The sequence below is a fragment of the Cyanistes caeruleus genome, chromosome Z, assembly GCF_971803275.1.
Source record: "Cyanistes caeruleus chromosome Z, bCyaCae1.hap1.1, whole genome shotgun sequence".
In the NCBI taxonomy this organism is placed as follows: domain Eukaryota; kingdom Metazoa; phylum Chordata; class Aves; order Passeriformes; family Paridae; genus Cyanistes; species Cyanistes caeruleus.
Window position 1 is genome coordinate 31,236,292 of NC_141732.1, and position 14,613 is coordinate 31,250,904.

Genomic DNA, 14,613 nt, shown 5'->3' on the forward strand with positions numbered 1-14,613 from the left:
TTGGAAAAATGTGCATAAAGGACAGTCACCACGGGCAAAAGTAATTTCAAACCTGGAAAGTTATGTATCTCCCAGCCTACTCTTTTGGCCTGCAAGGCAGTGGATAATAGTGGGAACAGCGCAAGGGAAATAATTTCTGTGATGCTTTCTCAGCACTTCTCCTCCAAGCCTTGGGAAAAATCCAGCCCCAAACCAGCAAAAGAACATGCAGCGAGTGAACACACAGGCTGCTGGCACAGTAAGAGAGCCAGGTTTCTGGGGACAATCTTCAAGCTCTTTATGCCAGGAACCATTCATGGGGACAAAATGCAATCTCCTGCCATGCCTTGCCCAGGAGTGGATGAATGTTAATGGAAAGATCCATTTTCTGCCAGTGAGTAAAGAGCTTTTAAACCTTTGCCTTGCAAGCATGGAAAACAACATTCCTAGAAAAATACCAGGACTGCTTACCTTTCGAGGTAGGTGACAATATTGGGGTTCTTCATTTCCCTCATGACCAGGATTTCTTTTTTCACTTGCTTGCAGCCCTGGTGCCGGAGATCGAATTTCTTTATGGCCACCTACAATGCCGTTGAAAGCCATCAGGAACAGACATTACAAGAACCTCTTTGTCTGCATGCTCGCAGGCCAGGATGCCTTGCCACCTCGGTAAAAAAGGAATCTCTAAACTATCAACCACAAAGTGCTAACAACCCTCTCTGCACCTGCAGACTGCACAAATGGACTTCATTGATCACCACTGCTATTATCATTTACACATATTTTGCAAGCCAAATGAAATTTTACTCCCATGCAAATAAATTGAAACCACTGGAAATACATTAGCATTTCTAGGGGCTTTGACCAGCTTTTCAGAGACTGCTGCCATTCGTGATTGTGCCCCAAAGTAAATACATACCTCGATTACAGAGAAAATGCTGCCCAGAAAAGATCTCCATGATGACTCAAAGTAAAGTTACAATCCTAGCACATGCTAACAGCTTCAGTTTGGAGTTTGCATCTCTGAAGAACATTCTTGAACATAGCTTAGATTGTCATTATTTTGTGGGTTTTAAAACAAATAATCCTTTCTGTGGTAGTCTGTGGATACAGCCCAGGTTATAAGTGGGGTTTAGGGCTTTTGGATGCCTTGTAGACCTCCCTCCAAGTGTGGTTCCTGAGCACGGCAGGTGGATAAGGAGGCACCAGGAAGATGGAATTGTATTTGCTGAGAGCCAGAAATGAGAATTCAGGACTTTCAGCCCCAAAGAGCAGTGGGACTCTCCAAGGCACCACCATGTCTGTTCACTAGAAACAGCATCACTATAAAGGAATGTCACCGACACAGGACCAGCACAAGGTTGTATTATGTAAGGTTCTTCATCAACTCCTTCTCATTGACGTGCATGTGTGTTTGTGTGTGTGTGTGTGTGTGTGTGTGTGAACCAGGTGTCCCCGGAGTGCAACACAGTCAGCTGTGCTCCAGACAAGATCTCTCCTTCCTTCGGTCTTGCATTATATTTTCAGACCAAACCACATGATGGAATACAGTGGGAAATCCTATCTATGTCTGAATGCAGGCTTGAGAGGAATTGGGCCAGAATGACAGCTGTTGCCATCAGCTAATCTAGGCATATTTATCCAGTAAGTCCAAGCTAGTGTGTCCTTCTCTGAAGGACAACACTGCTATCCTTGCATTAATTCAGGATGCAAGGCCAAGTCTCAGCAATGTGAAATTTTTAGCCTGCCTCTAGGCTCTAAGCAAGCTACTTGTGTGGGACAGCCTTTGCAGCAAAGACAGGCAGCCCAAAGCTCTGCCATCAGATCACATTGCAAGGAAAAGCACTCCAGAGCAGCAAAATCTGCGAGGGCTCTTGGCACTTACCGCTTGTCCTGTGGCAGCGTCAAAGGCCTTATAAATGGTTCCAAAACCCCTAGAAACAGAAGAGAGCCAAGAACAGAGAAGCCGTTCAGTGCTGAGAAGTGAAAGGCAGCCCAGGCAGGAGCTCTCTGCTGCCCGGAGTGTCGCTAAAACACGGGGCTTTGTCTCCTCTTCAGCCGATAGCACAGCAGCCCAGCAGTCCTCTGCCATGCAGCGTGTCCAAGAGAAAAGCTCAGTCCAACAGGAAGAAAAAAGGGCTACTGCCATCCCAAATGTACACACTAGGTCATGGATGCAGGGGTTTTCTTGGCCTTTTCCTTCTTGGGTCTGTGTGTGTGGCGTTCCTTTCCAGGCAATGAAACACAAAGTCCTGTTGGGCCTCCTTCTTCCCGCTCTCTTTTGATTCCATCTGCCAAACTCGGGCAACACCACACAGCCTTTCTTATTGTCCTGAGCATGGAATATTGCTTTCAGCAAAAGATTGGAAGGAAATGCTACTGAGAGCAGTGACCTGACAGCAGCTTCAGGTGGGAAGCTGCTCTCTCAGGTTCTTCTTCCTTCATCAGTGTGGCCGTATGACTTGGAATCATACAAAACCATGTCTCCTAGGAAAAGAAGCTAACTGGTGCCACACACTTGAGGGACAGGAGGGCTTCCAGGCCCTGCTTCTTGCAGCAGGCAAGACATTGTCAGCATGCAGTTACCTTTGATGATGCCCTGTGATCAGTACTGAGACCGGGACAATCTAAAGCCCAGGTGTGAAAAAGCTTGCAGCTTGCCTGACTTCCCACTTGATATTGCACCAGCAAAAGAGCTGGCCCGTGCTTCTGCAGAAGTAAGATTGGCTGCACTCACCCACTGCCAATAAATTTCCATCCAGTGTATTTCTGTTTTGGATCTGCCACGCTCACAACACTCCCTGAAAGAAACAAAATGCAAGAAGCAAACTTCAAACCAGAGATAATGACTTCCGGCACATCTGAAACTCAGCTCCACTCTCTGGGGCTCGGGGCAATTGATGGTTGCTTGGCTAACCATAATATCAAGAAGAACAACAACAACAGCAGCTCCGTAGCAAGACAGGCAGCTCTGCAGCACACATGGCCTGCACAGGGTCTGATTCTCCACGCTCCTTTGAAGGGTTACCTTGAAAGGAAACTAAGGCCACGGAGAAACCCTCAGAGCAGACAGAGATCAGAAAAGAACAGACACCAAGGCAAGTGGTTGTCATTTACAAAGGGGAAGGTGACGTGAAAAACCACGAGCCTTCATTTCCTTGGGAATACAGACTCTCTTGTGAGATTCAACAAAAGCTTTCCGACCTGAGAGGTTAAACGCGGCCTTGGATCTGGGAGGAATTTTTATCCGCAGCTGCTTTTTGCCGAGCAGAAGGAATATTGCAAAGTGAATTCCAGCAGAGGAGGGGACTTTCTCTACCTCTCAGCAGTTTGCCTAAAGAATGCCTTGCCACTTGTAGAGAACAGCAGCTGATGTTCTCTACAACCAAGAGCAATTGCTGTTAGAATTAGGGCCCTCTTCATGGATGAGCAGGCTAAGATCTGAAGACAATTTTTCCCATTCTCCATTTACTGAGGAACTACAACTGCTTGTCTTCAGCCTGGGGAGCAGCAGTCGCTTGCACTGGACTCGACCTCTTGAAGACCGCCCACGTGTCCCATCTTCCCAAATGGGCACAGCCGAGACGGGTAACAAGGACAGCGCCGCTCCTCGGGCGCTGCCGTGGCACAGACAGCTGCCCAAGTGAGATGCCAATCCTTTCATGAGTCCAGGCAAAGCTGCAGCAATGGGAAGGCAGCTGAAGTCTCACAGCTCAGGAAGGCTCCAGCCTCTGCAGTCACACCAGCCATCAGTGGCAGGGCAGACATGACAAAAAGCTTGGCAGAGCCAACAAGTGGCCACTGATAACCATTGAGAAGAGGCCAGAGCCAGACCGAGCCCCGTTACAAGCTGTTGACCCCACTGAAGACACACCATGAGTGTCATTGAGTTCAGACCCACGGGGGAGTAGATCAATGCCCCTTTTGTCCCAGCAGTTGATAGCAGACACTGAGGAAACTGGGCTCTGTTCTGTAGCCGACCAGTTATTCTCTGACAGCCCTGCCCTGGCAGCTATAACGTGCAAGAAGCAACTTGGTTGTACTGCAGACTCACCAAGGCCTTGCTGTGTTTTCCTAGAGTATGATCTGTGCAGGGATGAGGGCCAGGCCTTGGCTTTCCAAGAGTATTTACCAGCTGGGCATTAGCTGTGACAAAGTGGCACCGTGGTACCAGAGGAACATGCAGCAGAGGGGCTGCAGGCTTCCTCCTGAGAACTGCCTGCAGGGCAGTTTTATCTCACTGCGCCACATAGATGTGTCTCTCTAATGCATCGTCCCAAGCAAACAGCTAAAATATCAAAGAGGGATTGTAAAAAAAGTATCCTGTTTTTCTTCTTTTGCTGCACTTTGGAAACAGCACTTTCTTTTGGATTCCTAGGGATTTTTCTAAGAACAGAATATTTTAACTTTTGAGGTCTACTTTAGACCTCTTCCACTCTTACTGGTGCTGTCACCTGATGTTCTTTCCAAGGAGGCTGGGCCTAGCAGAATGTAGAATTCTTATCCAAACAAACTGAAGAAGGAATGGTAGAAGTACTAATAGTCATAAAAACAGCAGCAGTAGGAAAGCAGCCACACAGCCAATCCATTTCTCTGGAGCATTTGGTCTCCAGTGACTGGTGACAAGGCAGGAGTCTAAAGGCAATCTAGGAAGCCATCTGCTCTGATCAGTTTGGCCAGAGCAGCACACACACATGGACTGGGCCATTTCCTGGGTGGCAGCCTTCTGCTGCTCAGGGAACAATCCCTGCTTTAGCCTTTACTGCCCAGGGAAGGAAGCTCAGGCAAAGCCCTCCCACTCCCAGCTGCCCTGAAAAGCAAAAGCAGTGCCCCAAAGTTCTCCCTGCCTGCTTCCAAGCACCACTATGGCTTCTGTAGGGGGTCCAAAATGTCTGTCTGACACCCGAGGGAGGAGGAACATGCTGAGGCACACACACATCAATACACTGCTCATTCGGACAAAGAATGCACAGGACGTACTCAGCTGCTCCAAGCCCTGGTTCTCTCCATCCTGGCACAGCTGCTCTGGCTCCTGGCCTGAACAGGGCAGACTGCTCACTCTCGGCTCTTCAGGCTGTGGAGAGGAGGCTTCTTCGGAGGATGCTGCTGCAGATGCATCTTCAATGGCAGAGCCCACGTCCATCTGGGACAAGAAATGTCTTGGTGTCAGAAAGGTGAGTGGCAGAGATGCCCCCGACAGCACACTTTAAAGGCCAGCCCTTAGGAACAACACTTGGGTTAGGCTGCAAGCTGAGCTGTCAATTCTTCCAGCCCAAGTCAAACCCCCGTAAGCAGCCAGAGACGACAGCTTGTCACAGCCAGCCCTAGTAGAGACAGTGAAAGGGAAAGAACAGCTTTCCATTTCAGCCTGTCCTGTGGACTGCATTCACCATGGACAGGGACAAGCTGTTCAGAATCTGTGTGGGTCACCATGTTGACCTGAAGAAACCTCTCACAAAACCAAGATAGCACTAGGGGGCCAGCAGCAATACATTCAGAGGATTGCTGAGGGCCAAAGCACTAGCCCTGCTGCCCAGGCATTCAGTGGCCCAGGAAGTGTCCTTCTGAGCAGCTGCCATGGAGACCAGAGAGCACGGCAGCCAGAGGCATGGCCCCCATCCCGCCATGCTGCTCCGCAGGGGCGAGGTGACAAGAGGAGAGACCTCTTGTTGCATGACTGCAGTGCTGCCTACTGCACTTTCACTCACCGGCTTTTGTTCTGCCAGCCTGTACTGCAGCATCTTCTGCATCCTTTCCATTTCTTCTTTGTGCCTCTCTTCCACTGCCTTCATCTTCCTCTGAGCTTCCCGCAGCTCTGCCTGCAGCTTGTTCTTGATATGTTGTCAAGAAAATTCTTACTAGCACTTGCCATCTCGCTCACCTTTCTCATTTCCCAGTCTCAAAAGCTCTTCACTTCAGCCACTTTTTTCTGCTGCTCTACCCAGCTCTAAGCCTTCCATCCTAATTCTTCTTCCTGGTGCTCAGCCCTGGAGCCTGCCAGGCTCCCTGCTTGCACTAGTCCTTGCCTCCCCTTTCCTGATATCTACCGTTCATGCCCCTGCTACTGCCCTTCCCTCTGCTACCTGGCTTGTCAGGCTCACCTGCCCATTCTCTCGCTCCTCCTTCAGCTCCTGCCTCAGCTGCTCTACCTGCCGCTGCCTTTGGTTTAGCTCTCGCTGCAGGCGGCACACCTTGTCTAAATGAGCAGCCTTCCGGCGCTGGAGCTGCACAGAAACAAAGAGAAGACGCCTTCAAACTTCCCACCCACCACCTGTGTGGCAACCAAGACTCATGTGCTCACGCTTTCCAAAAGCAATTTGCTCTCCTTCTCCTGTTTACCAAGGGCCAGCTAAGACACAATCCCACCCACACACACAGTGTCTGGAGAAGCAGTGCCCATAAGGAGCCCCAGAAGCGTCCAAACACCCTCGGCATTCTCTTTGCATCTTGACCGGCCCTGGTTCCCATCTTTTCTTCTTCAGGTTGCATTACGGCAATCTCCTGCTTCATCTCAAGCACCCTTTTCTCCTGCTCCCTCTGTACCTCTGCCAGGAAGTGTTCCCGCTGCTCCAGCACCTTCAAACGCTGTTGTTTCAGCCGTCTTTCCTGATGAGAGGAATAGACACTTCCAGATGAAGTCCCAGCCATGCTCCCCAAAGAAAACAATGGAAGCTTCATCCCTCCCACAGCCCCCTGCTGCTGAGTGCACAGTAGTGGCTCTGTGCCCTCCAGCACTTCTGTCCTGACAAGAAACTTTGGAGGGGTGTCAGCAGATGGAAGGAAAGGGGCTGCCACCTTCCTTCCCCGCTCTGAAAGAAGGGGGAAGACTTCTTTTCTCAAAGTCCCCTACCCTTTGATCAAGGAAAAGCTACAGGTGGACTGCAGGATGAGGAGGGGGCCAGCACCCCAAAGCCAGAGTCACAAGACAGGCCACCAGCTGAAATACCAGCAACAGGGGGCCTGTTGCGTATGCTTCAAGCCCAAAGGGAAGAGCTCTGTCCACCGTGCAAGGACAGAAAGCAAGGAAGGCAGTTGCTGGGACTGCAGGTGGCAGCAAGGTCAGCAGACTGCTACACGGTACCAGGGTGTCAGCAAGGTCCTGCCCCTTTGCTGCCGTGCTTTGTGTGCGACCACCCAGCCTCCAGGGGAGCGTGGCTCATGGCCTCCCTGAAACCGTGGCTGCGTTCAGTGCCCCAGCACCCTCCTCTGGGCATTCACAGTCCTTCAAGTCTGAGCCCTTGAAGCCCTCTGCTGCCTGGCCCAGCAACGTCAGGCCTGCAGCAGAGGCTTGCGGCCATGTCCCATTCTCAGGCTGCTATTCTGCTAAGCCAGCCCACCAAGCTTGCCTGAAAAGTTCAGGTGTGTATTGCTTCCTACCTGTTTTTGCAGGAGCTTCCTTTTCTCCTCCTCCTGAGCAGATTGCCAGAGTCTCAGAGCCTTGCTGAACTGCTCTTCTGCCAAGCGGAGCTGTTGGGCCATTTCTTCACATTGCTGCTTGCTGAAAGATCTTACAGCTTGCAGCTCACAACGAAGGCCCCTGACATCCTCTGCAAACACGACAAACAACAACAGTCAAAGACTCTGCTGAACTTCACCCCTTTCAGATTCAGGCAAGGAGGGACCTGCCCCCAGCCCCTTCACTCCTCGGAAGCCCTGCTGACAGAGCTGCCTTGGGAGCAACTGCACTAGGCAGGGCCATCACCAGAAACAAAGCGCACGAGGCTCTCACCAAGTATCAGCTCCTTGGCCTGCATGGCTGTGCCTACTTGGCCTTCCAGACGGCTCCTGGTGATCTCCAGCTCCGACACCTGCTGCAGAGCCTCCAACAGGCTGCATTGCAAGCTCTTCTTCTCTGTCCTACAAGTTGTGAAGATGAGGACAAATTATTCGTGGCACACACAGGCAGTTTTTCCAGTAAGTGCCTTAAGATCCCTGCACCTGAGTATGGAAAACAGCTGGCATGGAAACGCAGATAGAGCAAGACTATTTCTACCACTTCAAATAGCAAAGCAGACCTTTCCAGGAGATTGGCCAGCCTTTCCCCATGACCTAGCCCAGCACAGAAAGCCCAGCTGAGCTTGATCTCAGCAGCCAAAGCTCAAATTGCTCTTCCCTCACATATCCCACACGGGTGGCTGTGCCCACAAAATCTCTAGCAGCAAGCAAAAGGCCAGCCTCTGCTCACAGCCCTGAGCTCATCTGCAATTCCAAGTCACTCTGCAGGGGGACAGAGCACCGTGCTCTCCTGGCTGTTTCATCCATGCTTTATGCCATTCACGGTGTACGTAAGAGATACTTCATTTTCCACACCCTCTCTAAGTTCAAGGCACTAAAGGAATGCACCGAACCATACATGAGAGCTGCAGCTTCTAGCAGCACCAAGAGCAGAGAGAAACCAGAACTAGGCTTTCATCTGAAAATGAACTCTCTGGCAGGAGGGGCATGTATCCTGCCATTTAAATTACTGGAATATCATGAATAACAACAACTGCTACCTTTAGTTTTGGCTAAATAAGTCTGCACTGCCCAAAATGTTTTGGCACTCTTTAAAAAGAAGAGAGACCAGCCAGAGTAACCTTGACAGGTTCCAGAGCTGAATGGACAAGTGAGCAAGAATCAGTGCTCAGCAAGAATCCTCAGGGACTGTCAAGAAGGCACACGAGACCTTTCTTTCCCTGCTGCTGCTGCTGCTTGCAAGCAACTCTAGGTCCTGCACCATACCTCCTCACAAGAGTTAGCTCAGAAGGGCCTCAAGATTTTCAGCATGAATGTCCAGCATCACCCCAAGTGCCGCATCCCTACTCACAACATTCACATGTAGGAGCCTTGAATTCTGAAAATGTCATGTCAAACTGCTGGGCAAGGAAATAGTGATGTTCAGATGCACCGACGGAGAAACCAAAAGCAGAGGGAAACGTCCGGTTCCAGCAGACATCTGCACTGTTTCCCTGGTACTAAATGCAGTACCATGTTGGCTTGCTTTGCACTTGTCACAGGAATGTGCAAAGGGTCCCAAGCGGGTGTTCAAAAAGAGCTGTGAGAGCTTGAGCTGGCAGAGAAAGAACATTCAGGCCACAGTATGCTTTTCTTTTTTCTCATGTCTCTTTGCTTCTCTGTCCGAGAACCATCTGGAGAGCACGCAGGAGCCAATAAATCCTAACATAATGCTCAGCACCTTGGTCACTCCAGACCTTCAACAATGGCTCACCCTGGGTCTCATCCCTGCCTTTACCTGGCCTCTGCCAGCTGCTCCAAAAGGCCTCGTAGGTCCCGCTCTGTGGCTGCCAGTCGGGCTTGCAGGGCAGCGTTCTCTTCCGCCAGCACTGCCTTCTCTTTGCACACCTGGGACAGCGTGTGCCCTTGGCGAGAGAACTCCTGGAGCAGCTTCTCCAGAGTCCTGTGTGCTGGCCGCTGTGAGCGGCAAACCTGGAAGCAGAGGGGCACCATTTTTCAGGACGAACAACAACACAGTCTCAGTCTTAGCTTGCTGCCAGAAGCAACATTCGGGGAAGACTTGCTAAGGGCAGCTCCCTCTCCCACAGGTGCTGCCTAGCAACAAGGTGAGTGCTACCTTTGTCACTGCCAGAGGAACTTCCTCCTTCAGCAGAGATCTCTGAGGCTGTGATTCCTCTGCTGTCTCAGGTGCCGCTTCAAACGCCCTGTCTGGTGAGGAGTGGCGCTTTCCCTCAAATGCAGCCAACTCCTTCCATCTATGACAGGGGGACAGACCAACAAGCCTTTAATAGCAACAGTCTCCTTGCAAAACCTCAAATCCACACCATGTCCCAAGGAAGGCAGTCTCAGGGACTTCCTACAGCCCTCTAGGTCCACCTCTGGACAATGCTGGAATGACCCCACTAGACCAAGCATCACTCTTTGTCATTCCTGCCGGTGAAAGAGTCACCAGTGAGGAAGCAAAGAAGCTTCCAGAAACTACAAAACATTTCCAGAAAGCTCCACTTCAATCAGCTTCACAGCTTCCTGCCCGCTAGGTCTTACGCTCCTCTCTATCTGGTCCAGTGGATGCCAGACTTGCAAAAGTTCTTCTTTGCCTAAGACAGGCTTGGGAAATGCAGATGAGTACTGCCACAATTACTCTTGCTTTCACTAGTGCAAGAAGGAAAGAGCCTGCAAGCTATAGCTTGGGGAGGAGTTGGGTATGAAGTTCCAAGCCAAGAACCAAAGGATCCCGAGATGCTTACGGCTTGCAGGGACTCCAGGAAACTTGCAGCCCAGTCTGCATAGCCCTGGGGTCAGCTATGGCATGTGGACAGGCTGCTCAAGGCTCTATCCAGCAGCTGGGCTTCCAAATTTCCAGAGGTGGAATGTGCACAAGCTCTCTGAGGCGCTTCTTCTGCTGCATGATAGGCTTTACGGTTCAATTGTCCCTAGGCCCAGCCTGAAGCTCCCTTGCTTCTGCTCTGGTCCAGTTTGGAATGCTTTTTGTCAAGGTAGGAGGAGGGAGTGCCAGGAGGCAGCTATGCTGTAGGTCGGTCGGCAGCCAGACCTGCCCACGGGCTGCCTTTCCCTGACTATGCTGGGCAAGTTCAACAGCGAGAAAGCCAAATTCATTCTTTGACCCCGGGATTCCTAAAGGCCAGCAAGGCCCAGCCCTGCTCAGAGAAAGCAGGAAAGCTTAGCACACACCTGAACTCCAGGGCTCTTGGCGCTCTATCCATCCTCTGCTGCCGCTCTGCCTTTCCTGCCTGGCCTGAGGAGTCCTGACTGGCAGGAAGCTCTGGTCTTGGGGCCTGCAAGGGATGGGCAGGGAAAAAGCACAAACAAGAAAGCAATAAGGAGCAGGCAAGTTGTCTCCTGAGAGCTGGGAGAAGCAGCAAGCGCAGATGCAGCTCACCTGAAGGCAAAAGCTGTTGTGTGGGGCTGTTGATGGGAGTAAGTACATAACCCTTGAGTTGCTATGGAAATGTCTGAACAGTTCCCTGCTCCGTTCTGATCAACTGGCTTCCCCTCAGGATCTCAAGCATTAGGGAGCAGCCAACAGGAACTGTGTTGCAGCCTTTCAGAGACGGGGCTTGTCTCTGCCATGCAGAGCTGCTTAGGATTCTTCTCAGCAAACTTGGGTCATGTCAAAGTACAGGGTGCAGTCAAAGCGGTGACTGTAGCTACTTCGACAGTGCGTGCAGAGGGGCAGGTCCCTGCAGGACACAGTAGGTCCTGTGTACCCCACAAGGCTGTGAGCTGTGCCTTGGGACCGCTCTCTCTGCTGACAGCAGGGAGCCTGCACACACACTGGGCACAAAGGGGCTCACTTTGCCACCAGTAGCACTCAAGGACAGCATGCTACCACTCATCTGACACCAAGGGAAGTTCACAGTCAGAATGATGTTGGCATGTGAAAGTTCAGATGCCAGTTCCCAGGTGTCAGTGGCTGGGCTGAAGAGCCAGGTCGTGGCAGGACTCCAGGCCTCAGCATCTTCAGCCACAAAGGGCCAGTGCTGCCTGATCAGGAACTTGCAGCCCTGCACTGCACCAAAGCTTTGCACTGGAGCAACCAAAGCTAGCACTTACTGGTTCAGGATGCTCAGGCCCTGGACTGAAAACACGGGCGGGATTCTTATCCTTTGCCTCTCCTTCAGCCTCTGGAGGCACAGGGCGAGCCACAGGAGGTTCTGCTGCTGGTGTGCTGCTCTGCAGACAGACAGGGGTGTGAGGGACAGGCAGTGAGCTGTCATTGAGAGCCTTGTTTCTCCTGAGCTCCATCCCCAGCTGTCCTAGGGAGATGTCATGAATTTGGATAGAAGTGGCATCCTCAGCCACTAGAACTCATTTCAAGTGGGCTGATGAGACTAATGTTTGGCCAGGACTGCATATGCTTCTGATATAAGGGAGATATTTTAGCCTGGCTACAATTGGCGGGCAGCCTCCTGTCTGAAAAGTTGACTTTCATGAATAAAAACTTCTTCAATGGAAAAGGAGGAAACTGATGGAATCCTCTTGGTAGTGCTCATTCAAACGCTGATGTGGACTTTCATTTGGCCTGACAGGCTGGCATTCGAGTGCACCAGGCCAAGCCCACAGCTTGCTCCACAATTCTTGGAAACCAGGAATGTCAAGGGTGTCCTTCTCACTCACCAAACCACGGACTTGATTCCTTCCACGTTTGAGACAACCTGCCGGAGACAAGGGAAAATGAACCAGGTGCTGGTGGAAAACTGTCTGTGCTGGGCTACCCCACAGAAAAAGGTCCCCCAAGCAGAAAGCATTTTCCTTTCACAACCTCCCTCCCTAAAGCAGCCCTTCTTTAGCACAGCAAGCAAGGCTACAGGGCACTACCCTAGGCTGTGCCTACCTGAGTTGGCTTTGCCACTAAGGAACTAGAAACTTGGCTGCAAAATGCAAATGGTTCCTTAGCAGTCCGTGTCTACATTGTAGCCCGCTGTTCACCCTACAGCTAAAGCAGCCTTTTCCTCCTGTCCTCCCTGGACTTTTATTTTTTTAAACTTTGTGCAGTTGCATGCAATTGCTGTAAACCATTGCCCAGAAAACTTCCCTAAAGCCCTCTTAGAGCTTGCAGTTCCATTTGGAAAGAGTACAGGCCCAGCTCTGGGCTTCAGGAGCACACACAAACTGCTCAGCACTTTCCCCTTCAGCGCAAAGCCAATCGCTACTGTAGCACACAGAGAGGCTCAAGTTAGACAGGCACATTCTTTAAGGACAGAAGGCAGAGAAAAGCTGCTTTCCCTCAGCTCTGGAGAGAACCACACAGTTTTTAGAATCATGCCTACAAAGCTCTCCCAGTCTGTGTTTTGGAAGTTGTCCACACCCTTCTGGCCAAGAGACATCCCCTTTCTAGCTGAAGCTGTTGGCAAGAGCTTTACCAAACTTACGGCATTTTTACGGCACTTTTGTTCCAGTGTGCTGCCCCAAGGAAAAAGCCTCTACTTACGTCTCAGGCCTTTGAACATTTTGCAGGATGACACTGACGCAAAAGCCCTGCTGACAGCACTGCGGAATTGCTCCATTGTTTCAGCAGGGCTGCTCGAGTCCGCAGGCCAGAAAACACAAATGGAAAAATCCTACTTGCACAGATTGTGCAAGGAAAAGAGAAAAAAAAAGGCACACGCAGCAATCCGCTGACTGTATAAGAAAAGAAAAACCAAAAGACACCTGCACAAGCTGCAGTTCGTAAAACGAAAAAAGAAAAAGCAAAGACACCTGTACGTGTCTGCAAATCCTACAACCGTAGGGGAAAACAAAAGGATGCCTACATGAGTCCACAGACTCGTACAACGGCAGGCAAAAGAAAAAGATTCCCTTTCCAGGGCACAGAGTGTTGCCTGAGAACTCCTCAACACAGGGTCCTCCTGCAACGAGCACGCCAAGAGCCGCTCTGGACGCTGACGCTGTGCGTGCACCAGGGCAACCTCCCCCTGACCACGCGGTGACGTGGCAGCCCACCGCTGACATCACAATAGCAGCCGCTCTAGGTGGGTCTGTGAATTTATGCATAGTAACAGAACCTTCTCTGCAGCTAATGCAAAAGAAAGCCCAGAAAGTTCTCGTCTGTCCCAAAGCAGCACAAACCCTCCTTGCAGTCCAGAACCCATAGCTCAAAGGATCCAAGAGTAACACTAAACAGGCCCCAAGCACATGCACCCTCTCCTTTGGCCACCAGTGCTTCTGACTAAAACAAGTAACACTTGCTTCATTTCTATGGGTGCAATCACGCTTTGGTAATATCCCGGAGAGTCCCCTTAATTGAAATGCTTGTCATGCCTGCCCATTTACTGCATGGCTAACATCGACCAGCACACTGTAGGCTCGCTGAAGGAACAAGGATACCATAGTGGGGAAACAGTGCCAAGTAACAAACTAGCCAGAGGTGTTTGCATGACACTGGAGCAGCATTTGTGTTGTCAGTATGGCAGGGACAGTATGGCAGTGCCCATGTCCTGTGCGTGGCAGGGGATGCCCTTGGAGCAGCCCTCACAGTGTGGGTGCACCCACGGGTGCATTTCCACTCCCACCAGCTCCCAGGTCAGCCCTTCACTTGACAAAGAGCTCTGTCCAGCACGGAGCTTTGCAAAAAGCCACTGCCTTTGGCTTGTGGGAAACCTGCGAGGTCAGATTCCTCCATGGATGTGGCTTGGAAATCTCTCTCCTGCCTGTTATAAATCACGCAATTCTCTGGTTGGTTAAGAAAGTAAAAGTTCTAATGATGTTTGCTTGTTGTGTGTGATTGTACGGCTGTACAGAAACATGTGCTGGCCGCTTTTGAACGCTGGAGTGGGCGATGAGGGTAATGAAGGCAGAACAGAATGGAACATTCTAGATCCTCATTGGCGGAAGGAACGGACCAATGGAGTGTCGAGTTTCAAAAATGATTGGTGGAGGTTGCACGATCTTAACGACCAATCAACGGACCATATTTAGACCAATCACAGTGCGGATTGAAAAACGCACCAATCCCACACTGTGAGAGACTTTCAAACCCCCGGGGTGCCCAGCACACGGGTCTTCCGAGGGAACTCGAGTCCTGAGGAGCACACAGCCGCGGTGGTATGCAGGCTGTACCAGGTTGCTTGTTAGCCAGTTTGGTGGTGCAGGCTGCTGGGCTTATCCCAGGGCCTCGCCTTCAGCCGTTCTTGGGGTTTTTTAAATAAACGAGTTTAC

General features: G+C 51.0%; 1 protein-coding gene across 8 annotated transcripts in view; it reads right to left on the reverse strand.

Annotated features, from left to right (window-relative positions):
* The window catches only part of LOC147648307 (uncharacterized), a 59,207-nt gene extending 44,979 nt beyond the window's left edge, over positions 1-14,228 (reverse strand). For 7 of the 8 annotated variants that reach the window (XM_086867368.1, XM_086867367.1, XM_086867364.1 and 4 more), the window contains exons 1-15: positions 12,887-14,228; positions 12,073-12,110; positions 11,509-11,628; positions 10,627-10,730; positions 9,551-9,689; positions 9,212-9,405; positions 7,709-7,836; positions 7,357-7,526; positions 6,523-6,585; positions 6,081-6,203; positions 5,688-5,810; positions 4,960-5,122; positions 2,717-2,780; positions 1,865-1,913; positions 451-560 (exon numbers count right to left, since the gene is read on the reverse strand). In XM_086867368.1, the coding sequence (XP_086723494.1) occupies positions 451-560; positions 1,865-1,913; positions 2,717-2,780; positions 4,960-5,122; positions 5,688-5,810; positions 6,081-6,203; positions 6,523-6,585; positions 7,357-7,526; positions 7,709-7,836; positions 9,212-9,405; positions 9,551-9,689; positions 10,627-10,730; positions 11,509-11,628; positions 12,073-12,110; positions 12,887-12,962 (1,664 nt within the window). In that variant the 5' untranslated portion in view covers positions 12,963-14,228. The remainder of the gene's footprint in view (positions 1-450; positions 561-1,864; positions 1,914-2,716; positions 2,781-4,959; positions 5,123-5,687; positions 5,811-6,080; positions 6,204-6,522; positions 6,586-7,356; positions 7,527-7,708; positions 7,837-9,211; positions 9,406-9,550; positions 9,690-10,626; positions 10,731-11,508; positions 11,629-12,072; positions 12,111-12,886) is intronic. The other variant, XM_086867369.1, reaches the window with a different exon arrangement.
* Between the last annotated feature and the right edge of the window lie 385 nt (positions 14,229-14,613).